The sequence below is a fragment of the Manacus candei genome, unplaced genomic scaffold (assembly GCF_025592945.1).
Source record: "Manacus candei isolate 608988 ecotype Guabito, Panama unplaced genomic scaffold, ASM2559294v1 h1tg000017l, whole genome shotgun sequence".
Lineage (NCBI taxonomy): Eukaryota > Metazoa > Chordata > Aves > Passeriformes > Pipridae > Manacus > Manacus candei.
The window spans coordinates 3,179,852-3,194,337 of record NW_026138065.1 but is presented as its reverse complement, the minus strand read 5'-3'; the positions used below and the strand labels follow the sequence as shown (position 1 = coordinate 3,194,337).

The following is a 14,486-nucleotide window of genomic DNA, read 5'->3' as shown; positions in this document are numbered from 1 at the left end:
TTGCTTACTCATAAAGTGATTTAATAAGGTGTGTGGTCAAGTGTGTGTGAAATAGCTGGCTATCTTGTGGTTATCTCAAAGATCTGTAAGGGTGACATCTTCACGTGTAAATTCTCTAATAGTCAGTCTTCAGCTAAGGCAAGTGTGAAGTGTAGAGAACAATGCTGAAATAACTATGGAAGTATAAAATTATCAAAGCACGTGCTTCTCAGTCTGGAGGCGGTTGCACCCTTCCTGCTGTGATTCAAAAGAGTGGAAAATACTGAGTCTAAAGTGAATTGAGGTATCAGATGTGACTTCTATCTCTTTGGTGCTTTAACATGTCAGCTTACGCTGAGAATGTGCTGAGTCTGATAACAGATCTGCCACTCAGCTGTAATTTCTCCCTTTCAGGGCTGTTGTCTGAGGTGACAATTCTTAGTAGCTCACTAAAGCTTTCAGCTGCTGTGCTCATGACTGAACTCAGCAATGCTGAACCTGTTTGTAAAATGGGGAGAACCTGCTGCATTGACACAGTTAATGCCACTTAGCTATGAGTGCATGAAGTATTTGTAAGGCCAGGGGAGTGCAATACCAGCCTGTTCCCAAAAAGGAAAAGCAGGATGCTTCTCTCTGCCTCACATGGCTGTTTGACAGGGTCCATAGTGCCACACGGTGTGGCAGTGAGCTCTGCCATGCTGCCCGGGGCTGGGAGTTTGTCTGGAGAGACTGCAGACAGAGCACTACTGGCTTTCTGCAGGCCTCTGGTAGTGAATAAAGTCTTCCTTAGAGGACACCACTACCAGGAAGGTTTTTTTGTAATTCAGTGATGGCAGCCTTTGAACATCCGCTTTGTGGAGTTTCATTTGGAAAAAGGCTTAGAGAAGGTACATATTGCTTCCTGGTTTTTAAGCAGCCACTAGTTTTATCAGGAAAATGGGTTATGTAACATCACTGTATCGCCATGCCTGCTGGAGGCACTGACTTTGTGTCATGTTGATTAATGAAAGGGATTAATTAACAGGACACAGATGTGCCTGTTACAGAACATAGGTAAGGATGCATGTGCTTTCCTGGATCAAAACCCAGCAGCAAGGTGCAGCATGCTGAAGACCTGACTGTGTCAATATTGGTTTTTGTTCTGAGAACTTTCTCTTATTACCCAAGATTGACACCAAACAATAGTTATGATTTAAGTACTTGTGTTCAATTAGATGTGTGCCCTAGAGAAATGAGGCTAGGAACTATAATTAGGATCACCTTCTACTTCTTCCTCTTAGTACTGTTTGTTGTCAACATTACTTACAATTGTTAGCAATGTTCATAGGTTCCACAGAGGGCTCTCTATAATCATCTCATACCTAACATGCTCTTCAGTTTCAGACTAAATTGGGCAGTTGATCGAACTGGGAAATGGCAAGAGCTGGAGTATCCAAGTCCTGCATATCCAGCCTTTGCTTGTGGGTCCGGCTATGTCATCTCCAAAGACATTGTTCAGTGGCTGGCAAGCAACTCTGAAAGGTTAAAGACGTACCAGGTAATAAAGAGTTGGTTCAGGTTGACTATCTTAAACTGGTCTTGACACAGTTTAGTGATTTTTTTAGTGATTGAATGAGTTGGAAAGAACATTGCTCAAGTATTAGTGTTGGGTTCTCCTGGCTAATGATGGCTTTGGAATGTTTGTGGTCTCTACACTTAGTGTGTGTTCTAGGTCAAAGCACAAATGTTAGATGTTTTGGACTGAGAACCTTGGGAGCTCTTAATCTTTGTTTCTGTACTCTGTTCTTCTAAGAACAATGTATTAACACAAGAAAGCTGGGAGGATTAATTTAATAGCCCTAACATAGTCAGACATAGGTTTTTGTAGCTACCATTCATTACTGCTGGTAGATGATGCAACTTATTCCAGGTCACCAAGTCATGCTTTATGCTTTCCTGATGCTAATATCTGTATTTTTTATTTTAATGTGTCATCTCAGGGTGAAGATGTAAGCATGGGCATCTGGATGGCAGCTGTAGGACCCAAGCGATATCAAGTAAGTCTGAAGGAATTGTCTGATCTTACAGAAAGAGAACATGCCTGTTCCAAGTAGCATAAAATAGGGGAAATGTTTTCTTTTTAAAAAGAAATTGAAACAACCATTGAATTAAAATCCAGAGGAAAAAAAAAAACACCAAAATTTGAAGATGTATTTCAAAGATAAACCACAAAACCCCCACAAACCACCTGCAGATGCCATCCCTACCTCTCAGGTTCTCTGATTAGGTCGAGCAGATCATTTGGGGACCTTTGTGTGCAAAGTTTGTTGCTGTAAACAAAGAACACTCGATTCTTGAAAGTGAAAATTCCTGGGGACTAAATCGTTTGTAAGAAAAACTGTTGAAATGGTTCTCTCTCTAACAGGATGGTCTTTGGTTGTGTGAGAAGACATGTGAGAGTGGCATGCTGTCTTCCCCCCAGTACTCTCCCCAGGAACTGAAAGAGCTGTGGAGATTAAAGGAACTGTGTGGAGATCCATGTAGATGTGAGGAAAGATGATGGACTTGCCTTGGAAAACAGGGTAGTGTATAATGATCATGGAAAAGTGTACATTTTGATTTATTCCAGGAACAATAAGAAATATTAAGGTACCTTTTAATGTTGGGTTTCAACTTAAGCATAACAATATTTGCACATCCCTTTTGATAACTAGAAGTGGACTGATACTATTCATTTTCTATAGTATAGATTGATCTGACAAAAACCAAAATGCTTAAGATAAAAAAATTTCCTTTTTATATAAAGGTAAAGACCTACTTGTAATTAATAAATGCACTTAAGAATGCCAACTAGCCTGTCTTTTGTAAATTAAAGAATTACTGATTTAACTGAGTATAGAGCAGTACCAGGATCCAGTGGAGAGCTGTGCTCAGCACCAGGGCATCCGGTAAGTCTTGCTGCAGCAGGTTCTGTGCTGTCTGAAGGGTTGCCCTCATCTGTGCAGGGGCTGGGACAGCAATGGGGGTTAGGATTTACACTTACTTTGTTTATACCATTGCCATTTTAGATAAAAACAGGATCAAAGTTTGCTTATACCAAATCTTCAAGTACTGCAAACTTAGGAGGGATTTCTGAGAACTCACTGTGTTATTAGATATGAGTCTGAGGTTACACAGTGGAAAGTAAAGTAAGATTGAGGACGAGCACACTAAAGAATGTAAAATAAGTAGCATTGCCTTGCAGTGTGCTGAGAACTTATTTATACTATGGTATGTTAACACTGTAGGGTAGAATAAAGGTCTGTCAGATTTTGACTTTTAATAGTCTAAGGCTGTGTAGGTACTTCTAAAATTACTGCTGGGTTTCATTTGCTTTAAGGTTGCTGGATGTAGGTGAAAACAAAGAACAAGTAGCCTCTCAGTGCAGCACTAATCTTGTCTTGTAAGCAAAGAGATCACAACTAAACCCTGTACTCGGTTCAGTAAAACAAATTCTCACTGCTGCAGTGGGAAGGCAGAAAGGTTACCTTGAGTTTTATTTAATTAAAGCATTTAAGTACTATTTGGTATCTCTCAAGTAAGAGAAATGAGCAGATGCTTTCAGGGAGGCTGATGACTGAGTTGAGGAGCTGAAAGTACAGTTGTACAGCCCTCTGGTGCCAGGTGTGAAACTCGTATTCGCCCACAGGTGTGTTCAGGCACAGGCTGTCCATACTGCCTGCGGCCACTCTGTCACTCTTCTGCAGCTCCTGTGTCGGCTTTTCCTTCAGTCTAGCAAGAGTCCCTTCTTACCACCGTACTAACACACAGTCTCCACTTTCTATTGAGTAAAACTGCAAAGGCTTTAAGTCATTGTCTAGTTCAACTTCTTTTCCTTCCAGCTAGAATAAGAAAGGAGAAAAAAAACCCCTATCAGACTTAAACTGAAATCCCTTCATGTAAACCAAATACACATCAGGCAACTGCAGTCAGGGAGAATCTGTCACATTACAGGAATGAAATTAGGTCCTAAATTACAGCATGAAGACTGCCCTCCTGAAGTAAAATGAATTTCCTTAGGTAGTATTTTAGAACATGCTATTGACCTTTAGCAGCATGAAGTATTTTGTTGCAGAATTACCCATTTTTAACTTACTTTAGAACTTTCGTAGGACAGTTTCATTTCTGACCCAGGAATTTTAAATAGGCGATAGAGCAGTCCTTTGACCTTCTGAATAGTCATAGACTCTGTCAGGGGGAAAGAAAGAAAAGTTATTAGAAAAATGCTGCTGCCACTGAGCTGTAGCTAAGTACCAGTGTTTCACTTGCTTATAGCAACAGTGAAAGGCTGTATTGCTGCTTCAGTTCTAACACTGCAATAACATCTTCAGTATCTAAAATCGTAACTGCTAATATCAAATTGAAAATTCTTTAATCTGTGATGGATACAGCAGGATATGCTACTGCAGTTTAAGTGCTTTGATCCCATATACCAAATTAAAGTGTTACGGCTTCATAACTTACCATTTTTGAGTTTGTATTTCTCCATGCTAAACTAAGTGACCTTTGGGACACATACCAGTCAGGTTCTGACTACTTGCATCTGGCAACTGTTCCTTGAAGTTTTCATTACCAGGAATTGGCTTTCCCAGCACAAGTAAGTGAATGTCACTGTGGAACTAGTGCCATTCTTAGGAATGGTGTAATATTATTGGTCCCAAACAAATTGTCAGCAGAGTTGTTCATATAATGAAGTCAGTAACAGTAAGGGATATTTTTTGTAATGGATCTTGAATGAGTAGATGTAGTTTGTTCCTGAGGAGTTACCTGTGTTTGCAATAGATATGCTCAATATTTTGGTTGAACTTTCACTTCTTTTGAAGCTTTATCTAAAGGCACAGCAATAGCGAGTTATTCCTGTAATACCACATGTTGTACTTAGACAAATATTTTTCTATCAAACATTTTTGTAAAAGCTGTATCTATCTGATTTTATGCAACTTGTGATAATAAATGTGATTTTTATTTTAGAATAAAGCTTAAGTCTTTTCTCTCAGACTCCATTCTGACACATCTTTCCAAATTATCAGCTTGATTTATAACAGTCTTATTCATTCTAGGCTCATTACAGGCACTAAAACTTCAAAATACAAATTTGATAGAACTAGATTTCTAACTTAATGTATTACATCCTAGACCTCAGTATCTAGATCCGCAGATTACATAATTGCCTCTTAGGACTTCACGTTCTGGTTACTTGGTTAACACATCCACCAGATTTCATACCAGTTAATTAGCCTTTAATTGCCTCAGACACATTAATGATGAAACCAGCAGCAGAGGTCATAAGACAAGCATCAACTTTCAATCTTCACGCTGGACTAAAAGTAAGTATGAAGGCCAGAAGAACAGTGACTTTTTCAAACCTTTGACATTTCTTTATATGACAGAGGAAAGTCTTTAGCAGCTGACAAAGCCCGAGGCAGCTGCCATTCTTTAATATAGTTATTTGAAAAGGAGCTACAAAACAACTGCTTGAACACAAGCCAAGATTTCTTACCTGGTAGCTTTTTCTCTACTGGCTTCTGTTCAGGTTTCTCAGGACACTTAATTGTCAAAGCTTAAGGAAGAATGGTGAGGCATTAGTGAAAGAACAATAAGGCTGTTCTGGCAGGACCACAATCTTTCTAGTCTGTTTTTATTACAAATTGTTTTCCTTAGCTCAGCCTGATCGTCTAAAAAAATTAGGATGTAGGCTGCATCTGAGCAGCTAAGATAAGCATTAGGGAATCACTTCTAAAATATTTTCCCTAATTTACCAAAGATAAATAAAAACTTGATTATTTTAATAAAATGACTTTAAATTTTTCAGAGAATGACTAAATGCTAAGATGTTTTTTTGGTCAAAAGGAGTATTTACCTAAAAATGCTTAATTTCTATTTTGTTTTTTTTAAATAACCTGCAGTGGAGTGGAAACTGCTTATTCAGTTTAAAACGGGCTTTTGGCCCTCAAAAGCACCATACAAATAGATTTTAAGGACATTATTAACGCAATTCTTTTACAGAGATTAAAAGACTTATCCTTAAAAAAAGGTTTATATTACATATAGCCAATTAGATTCCTTGTTCTATTTAGTCTTCCGCCTAAATGCCTTAGAATATAATGCCTTAAAATACTGTTTTGCTCATGGAGTGAAAAAAGGTTCTGTTCTTCTGTCATCTGAGAAACACAGCTACATGACTTTGCAAGTCCAGGATATAACCTAGATTAAGTATGTTGACAGCCCCAAATACCAAAGCTACCAATATTTTTCTTGTCTGTCCTAAAGTTAACAAGTTATAAAAAAGATAATACCACAAAACAGTGCAGCTGAGGTTAAAACTTGAGATGTTTTCTGTAAAGAAGCCATTCGCACATCAGAATGGAGTATCAATGACCTCTGTTCTTTATTGTCATAATTAATAAAATCATGTGGCTTGGGTTGAGGAGGAAATAGAGGGTACACAAAAGCAGGGATCTAGTCAAACTCACTGATACAGTTCAGGAAAGCAGAAATACAACTGGAACTCTGTGACATCTCAAAGCCTTTCAAACCTTTTGTCCTCCATATACACCCAGGAAACACTAGCTTATAAAATATTCTACATGCAGAAAGAACAATTTTGACCATTTCTGGCCTCTTACTCAGAAGCTGATTTTTCAGAGTCAAAGGCTGCCGTCCCTTCAGTTCTCCTTCTTCAGGTGCACCATATTCTGTGTGAAGGAAAGCGCATGTAGACGTGAACCCTTCAAGACTAAAACACAAGAGAAGACCTAAGAGGACTGTGGTGTAGGAGTAGGCATGATCCTGCTGCCTCAGTTCCCTCAGCACAGAAGGTGTTGGGGTCCTGCAGCACACAGTGCTGCAGACATGAGCCTTGATCAACTGCCAGAGCATTCGGGACATGGAGGTGCTGCTTAACATTCTCACTCTAAAAAAGCCACAGGGGAAGAGAGCTACTGTGTGCTCACCAACAGTGATGGGGCAGATGTTCACAGGTGTGGGGATCTCTGAGGCAGTGAGCCCAAGTTCCTGAGGCACAGTGCTGTGCAGTGCTGGGCAGCTGCCCCACAGGAGCAAAAGCCACTCACACACAGGCCTGCCAATGCATGGGCTTTCCTAAGGCTGTAGCAGCACATGGAAAAAGCATCAAGGGGAAGAGAAGTTGAAGACAGACCAAACCGGTGCTGCCACAGTGCCAAAATTGAGGAAATGCTACTTTTACTGTACTTGTACTTACTAAGACAGAGTGATGGGTATCTGGGGTGGGCAACAAGAAATTCTTCGCTTGGTTTGTTTTTCTCTGGGTCCCAATGCCCACCAGCTTCTAACCAGTCATTTCCAAATATTTTGCGATAATCAAGCTCTGCTCCTCTTCTTTCAGCAGGAAGGATCTGTACTGACACAGGAATGGCACATAATGTAATTGTATAACTTCCCAGAGAATAAAATCAAATTAATGACACTGACTCCTTGGTATTACTTGGTGTTCAGTGTGTTTAACAATACCAAGAATCTTACAAACCATATCTCCAAACACTGACTGATCCATATATTCAGTACATTTTAGAGCCCTTACGAATCCTACAAACCCCTAAGTCTGTGCACTGACTGAGCCATAAGTGAACATCTAAGCAAAGATGTTGCTGTATATGATGACACAAGGATGTTTTTTGTAGTTATGGGTTAGACACTGCTTCTGCTCTTCTTTATGATAAACATTTGCTGAAAATTTGACTTGGTTTAGATAATGATATTTTCCTACTGTGGAAAGCAAATGTTGGTATTACTGTCACTGAAACAGATCCAACTATGCTGCTCTTTTTTTTTTTTTTTTTTTTTAAGAGTATGGTTTTTGTTAACAGTCCTGCAACTTCAACACAACACAGGCACTTGAAAAAAAACTCCATTGACCCACCTTATCCTAGTCCCCACTGAGTTAACAACATTCACAAAGAAGGCTTGGTCTTGTAACCTTACCAGCTGACCCACTGATGTGGGTGATGAACACTGGCATTTTACTTTTCCTGCATGCAAAAAATCAGTACCCTTAAAAGAAACTGAAGACAATTCCTCAGGCAGTGATTTAATGTTTTTCCCCAGACTCATGCAATTTGTTGAAATATCACATACCTCACAGTTATTCAAAACCTCCAACTGACTTATCTTGGCAATAATTAGCTGTATCAGGGTCTCTGGGTTCTTCTCTGTGTCCATGAGAGGGTTATTGTTACACTGCAGAGACCGCAAACTTGGCAGTTTATCAAGCTCATTGATAGATGACCACTGAAATGGAAGGGAACAGTCTTTTGAGGAAACATAAAACATCATTTCAGAATAATGCATGGTAACATTGACTTTTCCTGTACAATAAACATGACTGAAAATATTCTTTTGATCATCAGAACCAAGTACTTGGATTCTGTTCATTCACCTGAGGGAAGAACTGCACTACATTTAATTAAAAAACAAAGCAAAACAAGGAGCTAGTCAGAATTTCAGATCATTAGAATTATGAGGTAGCAGAGGGATATGGCTAGCTACCATAAACATGTTTAACTGACACGTTAGGAAATGTTTTTACACTTTTAAATTACACCTCTCTGTTGATCAAAGTATTCAATAGTTGTCTCAGAATCTGACAATCAGACAAAATTTTAAAAAGCGAACTGCAAGTTATTTTTAAACAAAGATACATGATCTTACAAAATGAGAAACTATCACAATGTAACGTACCTGTGATATTTTATTGTCATTTATTGCAAGGCGTTTTAGTGAAGGAAACATTTTAGTCTTGCAGCCTAGGAAAAACAGTAAATTACAAGACAACAGTGAAAACTTTAAATAAACCGTATTATAAAACTATAAATAAATCACTTTTTTTACATACCAAATCCAGCATCAGGAAAGTGAATAGAAGATATGCCAGTGTTTCTAAGTATTAGCTGTTCTAATCTGAAATTTAATAGATACGGTGATCACTGTACGTGGCACAAGAAGTTTTCTTTATAAAGAAATACTAGCTAATTTTTTTTTTTTAATAAAGGCCTACAACTTTTGACATGGTGCATAATCACTGACAAATGAACAGCAGCCTCACAGACAGTACCCAGATTTCAGCAGTGTTCAGGGAATAAAATTTTCAGTGAGTGAGTGCAACAATTTCAAGCTTTCAGAATGGCTCCTGGATTTAATGTGTGATTTAAAGAATAAAATGTTGATTTTAATAGCTTGTGGCTATTTACAATCATGGATGCCATTTTAGTGCTCAGTGAAAGATAATAAGTCTGCAAAGTAGCAAAATGTGGTAAAATAGTTTGTTTCGTAAGTATATAATGAAAACGTAATAAGACACAGCTTAAGAATGTGTTGTTATGCAGTAAAGTAGGATTATATTAAAATAGCTCAACTAAATAATGCAGTTACTCTCCTCAAGAGGGCAAAATGCCACTACTTCAAGATCTCATAAATCTTTCATGCAACATCAATACTATCATATTTCAGTCAACAAAGACTATGGAGATGAATATCCAGGACAAAGTATTTCCAGCAAATTTGTTTACAGCTACCTGGGGAGATGTGCTATTAGATGCAGTTGATTTCCATCCAGTAACTGGTTGTCTGAAAGGTCTAACAACTTCAGGGTCTTCAGGACATTATCAGGTCTGATATATTGGAAAAAAACCCAAACAGAAACAGAACATTTAAAGTCATTAGCTAATGAAAACACTAGTTTCCTAAGTATATAGTTGACTGCACATAATTATGTGCATTTATAAATGTTTTGAAGTACATCACGTGAAGTTTGCATCAATTATTTTACAGTTATGTCACAGTGATGTGTTACAGGACTGTAACTTTATGTACAACATAACTTTGTGGTACATCACTCACCGATGACTGACTGACTTATGTTACTCACCTTTCCAAAACTGTAATACTATTAGAAGAAACGTACAACTCTTCAAGTGCTGGCCATCCTTGAGCACAGAGAAGAACCTGAGAGGAAAACTTTATTTAATATACAAAAATTGGGAAAAAATATTCCAGAAATTATATTTTATGCAAATTTGCTCTAAACATGATCAGAACAAGCTGTAGTTCTCAAAAACAGAGAAACAATTATTAAAGATTTCCTAGTCTTCCCTTTTGTCCAGATGGCTCTCCAGTGCCTGAACATACCAATATAGATGATATCAAAAGGTTTCTGTGGTCACAGGACTTACAGTGCCAGGCTTGAGGCTGCCCTTGCAGCTGAGACTGCGTGACCTGGAGATGGAGTGAATTTCATTCAGTGGGCTGGAGTGACCAGGTTTTCCTTATGACTAGGTGAGGAAATGGCAGTACAAACTCTGTATACAGCATAAAACAGAGTCTTGTATGCAACTGTGAAAGTGTCAAAATGTTCAGTTTTAGCACATGGAATTCCGTAAGCACCGGAATTGACAGCTTTTCTACGGATTTGTGCCTGCATGTGGAAAATTATTCTTTTCAGTGAGTTTCTTCTGGTGTGTATTCTGCAGAGTCAAATTAAGTGTGAGCTCATCCTGCTGCTCCTCCCTTGGTTAGGAAACTTGCAAGGGCTCTTTCATCCATCTACATTCCTATTTGCTGTGAATTTGTACATAATAAATTATTTTTAAGCCCCTCACCTCTTTTCAAAATGTGATTGTAACTGACTAGCAAATTCAGAGGTTTTGAGATGAAAGAACATAGACAGAAAGATGCACAGTGCAATCACCTAAAGTTTACAGGAGGTTACAAAGGTTACAAGAAGTGAAGTTCAGAGATCTGGACAATCTAATTAAATTTGTTAGGTTTATAGTTAACCCATTCTCCTACAAATGTCTACTGTCCTTGGCCATTAGAGCTGTATGAAGTCATACAGCTGGATGTATATATAACTGTCTCATTATATTTACAACACAAAGTATTAACACTGAGATCTCTTCAAGAGGCAGCATATGACTTAGGGTTCAACTGCTTCACACCCAAAAATATGAAACATCACCCTGCTGCCATATCTGCAACACAAAAACTTACAAACTCAGATAAAATGACTTTTCCTTCTCCAACAAAAGAGCAGGAAACACCAATATTTTATCTCTCTAATGTGGATAGTGTTTCTCTATGTCAACAAGACAGAGCATAATAGTTATCTACTGGTAGTGAAGAAGTATGACAAGAAACCTGCAGAGTCAAGAGAAATGAGATGCATGTTCAGCAACAGAGAACCTTTGGGGGATTCTTCCACAACCATCCTGTGTTGTGATGGGTGGATGGAATATAAAAACTGCACAAAACTGAAGTAAAAGAAGATTTTTCAAAAGATTGACCAAATTATTAGAAAATTGCCAAAACCAAATGACAGGTCACATCACAATTCTAAGAAACTCAACTTGCCCAATTTTCAGCTATCACGGAAACAAAAGTTCACAGACACTGAATTAACACTCAGGAAAGATTGGAGGCTTATTGTGGAGAGCTGGTGGGGAGGCTGTAACAAATAGCCAGTGGAGTAGCCACTGATCATCAAAAACAGAAAAGTGGAAATGCAAGACCTATTACAAAAAAAAATAAAGATGACAGGAAACAAGTGTCTCCGTAAGTCCATAATGCTTCTGTGTTTTTACTCTCTTTATCCCAAGAAGCAAAAAATATAAATGGGAAAGGTACAAAGAAGCTAAACAAAAATCAAAGCTATGAAACAGAGAATAGTTGTTCTCAGTTACTGCCATATAAAAGATTGGGACTTATTACATGAAATTTTTAGGCAGCAATATCATAAACCAAAAAGGGTTAAGTTGAATGTTAAAAGATGTGGATAGCAAAATTTTCAAATGGGTTCTTAATACAGTTAGATAAATCATGAAACAACAAATCCACAAAGGTTAATTAAATAGAGATACATAATCTCAAACTCATAAAGACACACAATTCCAGATTACAAGAAGCTCTTACCATATGCTTACCCTTTGCCTAGAATTTTTCCCAACTACCTGCTACTTGCTAGTGTCAGAAACATGATCCTGCACTTCTGTTCTAACCCAGATTTTTCTTTTACCCTGTATAATAGTAGATTATATTATGAATGTAAGATCTTAGTTTGAAAACTGAATGACAAATATAACATTATTTAAATCCTGAATAAGAAAAAATGGTTTTAGAACCATAAATATGAATTCTTTACACTCAAATGCATAAATTCCATTTCTAAGTCAATGGTTGCTAACTTTAGGATATTTTACAGGACATTTTTCCTTCTTGAAGATTATATGTTATGTTTTGAACAATCAATTAACAATTATACAGTAATAAGCTCTTTTACTGATATAGAAATCTCAGATGTATTTAGATATATGCAAATAACACACTAATGAAAGAACTTTTTTGAAAACTGATGTTCAAGGCATGTAAACGTGGAGTTATGTATAATTGCATAACAGTTAAGCATATCCCTCTACTTTAAAAAATATTTCAACACAAAGGAACAGATAAAAAATCAAAAAAAAAATCTCCTCTTTTAAGGAGAATGCCATATCTTCTTACATATGACAGTAAGCTATTTTGAAATGCTGTTCACCATTAAATTGTTTTAGCTTTAATTAAAAAATTTCTAAGACTTTCAGACTTTGCTTATATTCCCATTGACAATCAGTGTATATCTTCTCTTTTTCCTGGATTATATTCATTATTATTTTCCATTTTTGACTTTTCAAGTAACTCTCCTTAGAGCTTAAGCACTGACATTTTCAAGTGGTTTGTTCACAGAGTATTGATGTCAGGTAGTTCCCTTTATTTTTTCCCTTTTGTTTGACTACCCTGAAACAGCACTTTTAGGCACAGGCTTATGTCTCCTGGCTTTTGTCTCCCAGCTTATAAGGGAATGAATTGGAATAAATTTCAAATTTATAAAAGAGATTTCTGAACCAAAAATGTCTTTACAGCAATGATGAATCGTCAGCTAGAGCAGAGTTTCAACAAAAAATGCAAAATCTACATAATTTTAAATTGCTCTGACTAACCCGAGGCTTCTCTCTGAAATTAAGTTATCCCTAGAGAAGTCTAATCTGCCTTCAGCAATGGCTCCAACCAGCCTTTTGGTCACCTGGGATGGAGGAAAGCTGCTGGCAGCAGCTTTCACATTATAAACAGTACAATGCACTGATTTACTGTGATGAGCACTAGATGACATTTAAAGTGTTTGTAGCCACTTAGTTCTTCCATTCACTTCACCCTTCATATTGCCACTGTTATGGAAGGATTATCAACTGTCCTACTATAAACCCTGTGGATGGTTTAAGAGCTCAGTGAATGGACACTAAACAAAAATATAGCAGTGACCGTCTTCAAGCCCTGCTGCAAGACAGGAGAATGAAGAAGCTTCTTGCTACTCAAACCCCACTTTTACTGGATAGTGGTTGGCAGCCAAAATATGAAAATTCATGTCATTTTACAATGTAGTACAACAAAAACTGCCCCTGACAAATCCAAATAATAGTCTGGAACTTACAAGCCTTTATAAGTAACATGACACTACTGAGATGCAATTCCTAAGCCCCATCTCTGAAAAAAGGCCCACTGCTAACATACTTGACAACCAGACTTCATTCTTAATCATATCAGGGGAGAGTAATTTAAATGTTTGCATGTTTCAGCACCTGAAAGGCAGAGCTTTGTTTATTCTGTGCTCTGTGTTGCACACAACCAGGCATCAGGTATTTCAAGAACGATCAGTATGTGCAAAGATACTAAGCCAATCTCCTGTTGATGCAAAGTGATGCCAAAACAAGTATTTCTTGTCATATTGATGTATTCTCTTTCCATTTGCCTTTGTTCTGTTGCACGCATAAAAGTACAGATAACCTTCAATAGCTACAAGGAACCAAAAAGTTTTCATTTAGACAATTATACTCCAACTGCTTTATCTTGACTTGGCAGTTTACAGATATAACTAACTACATAACTAATACAATTACCCCACAGCACCTTTTCTAAGGATGATTACATTTCAGTAGAATAATATAGTGCTTAAAAGTTTATTGTGCTTTCGTTGCCTCAAAAACCTAATGATATTAAATAAAAACAAACCCAGGAAAGGTTATTACCTCTGTCCATGTTATTTCAGTTTGATTAAGTGCCAGAATCTTCAAATTTGAAAATGCACTGGATATAGAAGCTGATGTAGATGGAAATCTCATTTTGTTTTCACTATATAAAAAGAATAATTATTTGCATAATGAATAATTGCATTTATTTAAGTCACTAGTTTGGAATTACATACTAAAGAGAAAAACAGTTTATACCAAAAAAATTTTAAAAATCACTGTCAAGATGTCATAGATTTTAAAATATAATAAAATATACTTCTAGTTACATTCAACCATACTCTTTCCTAGTTTACTTTTCTACTTCAGGAATGCATATTTATTCATCTGTGGTCTCTTTCTCTCCTTTTCTTCCCCTAAGTTCTGAACATGAAAAGGATGTTTTTGACTAATATTAAA

General features: G+C 37.2%; 2 protein-coding genes across 7 annotated transcripts in view; one reads left to right on the top strand and one right to left on the bottom strand.

The window, feature by feature from the left end:
• Positions 1-14,486, top strand: part of B3GALNT2 (beta-1,3-N-acetylgalactosaminyltransferase 2) — a 45,528-nt gene that overhangs the window by 27,346 nt on the left and 3,696 nt on the right. For 2 of the 3 annotated variants that reach the window (XM_051783204.1, XM_051783206.1), the window contains exons 10-12: positions 1,357-1,516; positions 1,959-2,015; positions 2,384-2,808. In XM_051783204.1, the coding sequence (XP_051639164.1) occupies positions 1,357-1,516; positions 1,959-2,015; positions 2,384-2,518 (352 nt within the window). In that variant the 3' untranslated portion in view covers positions 2,519-2,808. Of the gene's footprint in view, positions 1-1,356; positions 1,517-1,958; positions 2,016-2,383; positions 2,809-14,486 lie in introns of those variants that run through there. The other variant, XM_051783205.1, reaches the window with a different exon arrangement.
• The window catches only part of TBCE (tubulin folding cofactor E), a 53,492-nt gene continuing 41,104 nt past the window's right edge, over positions 2,099-14,486 (bottom strand). For 3 of the 4 annotated variants that reach the window (XM_051783203.1, XM_051783201.1, XM_051783202.1), the window contains exons 7-17: positions 14,088-14,190; positions 9,902-9,978; positions 9,549-9,644; positions 8,870-8,934; positions 8,716-8,780; positions 8,113-8,265; positions 7,220-7,373; positions 6,624-6,692; positions 5,498-5,557; positions 4,094-4,185; positions 2,099-3,839 (exon numbers count right to left, since the gene is read on the bottom strand). In XM_051783203.1, the coding sequence (XP_051639163.1) occupies positions 3,747-3,839; positions 4,094-4,185; positions 5,498-5,557; positions 6,624-6,692; positions 7,220-7,373; positions 8,113-8,265; positions 8,716-8,780; positions 8,870-8,934; positions 9,549-9,644; positions 9,902-9,978; positions 14,088-14,190 (1,027 nt within the window). In that variant the 3' untranslated portion in view covers positions 2,099-3,746. Of the gene's footprint in view, positions 3,840-4,044; positions 4,186-5,497; positions 5,558-6,623; positions 6,734-7,219; positions 7,374-8,112; positions 8,266-8,715; positions 8,781-8,869; positions 8,935-9,548; positions 9,645-9,901; positions 9,979-14,087; positions 14,191-14,486 lie in introns of those variants that run through there. The other variant, XR_007903886.1, reaches the window with a different exon arrangement.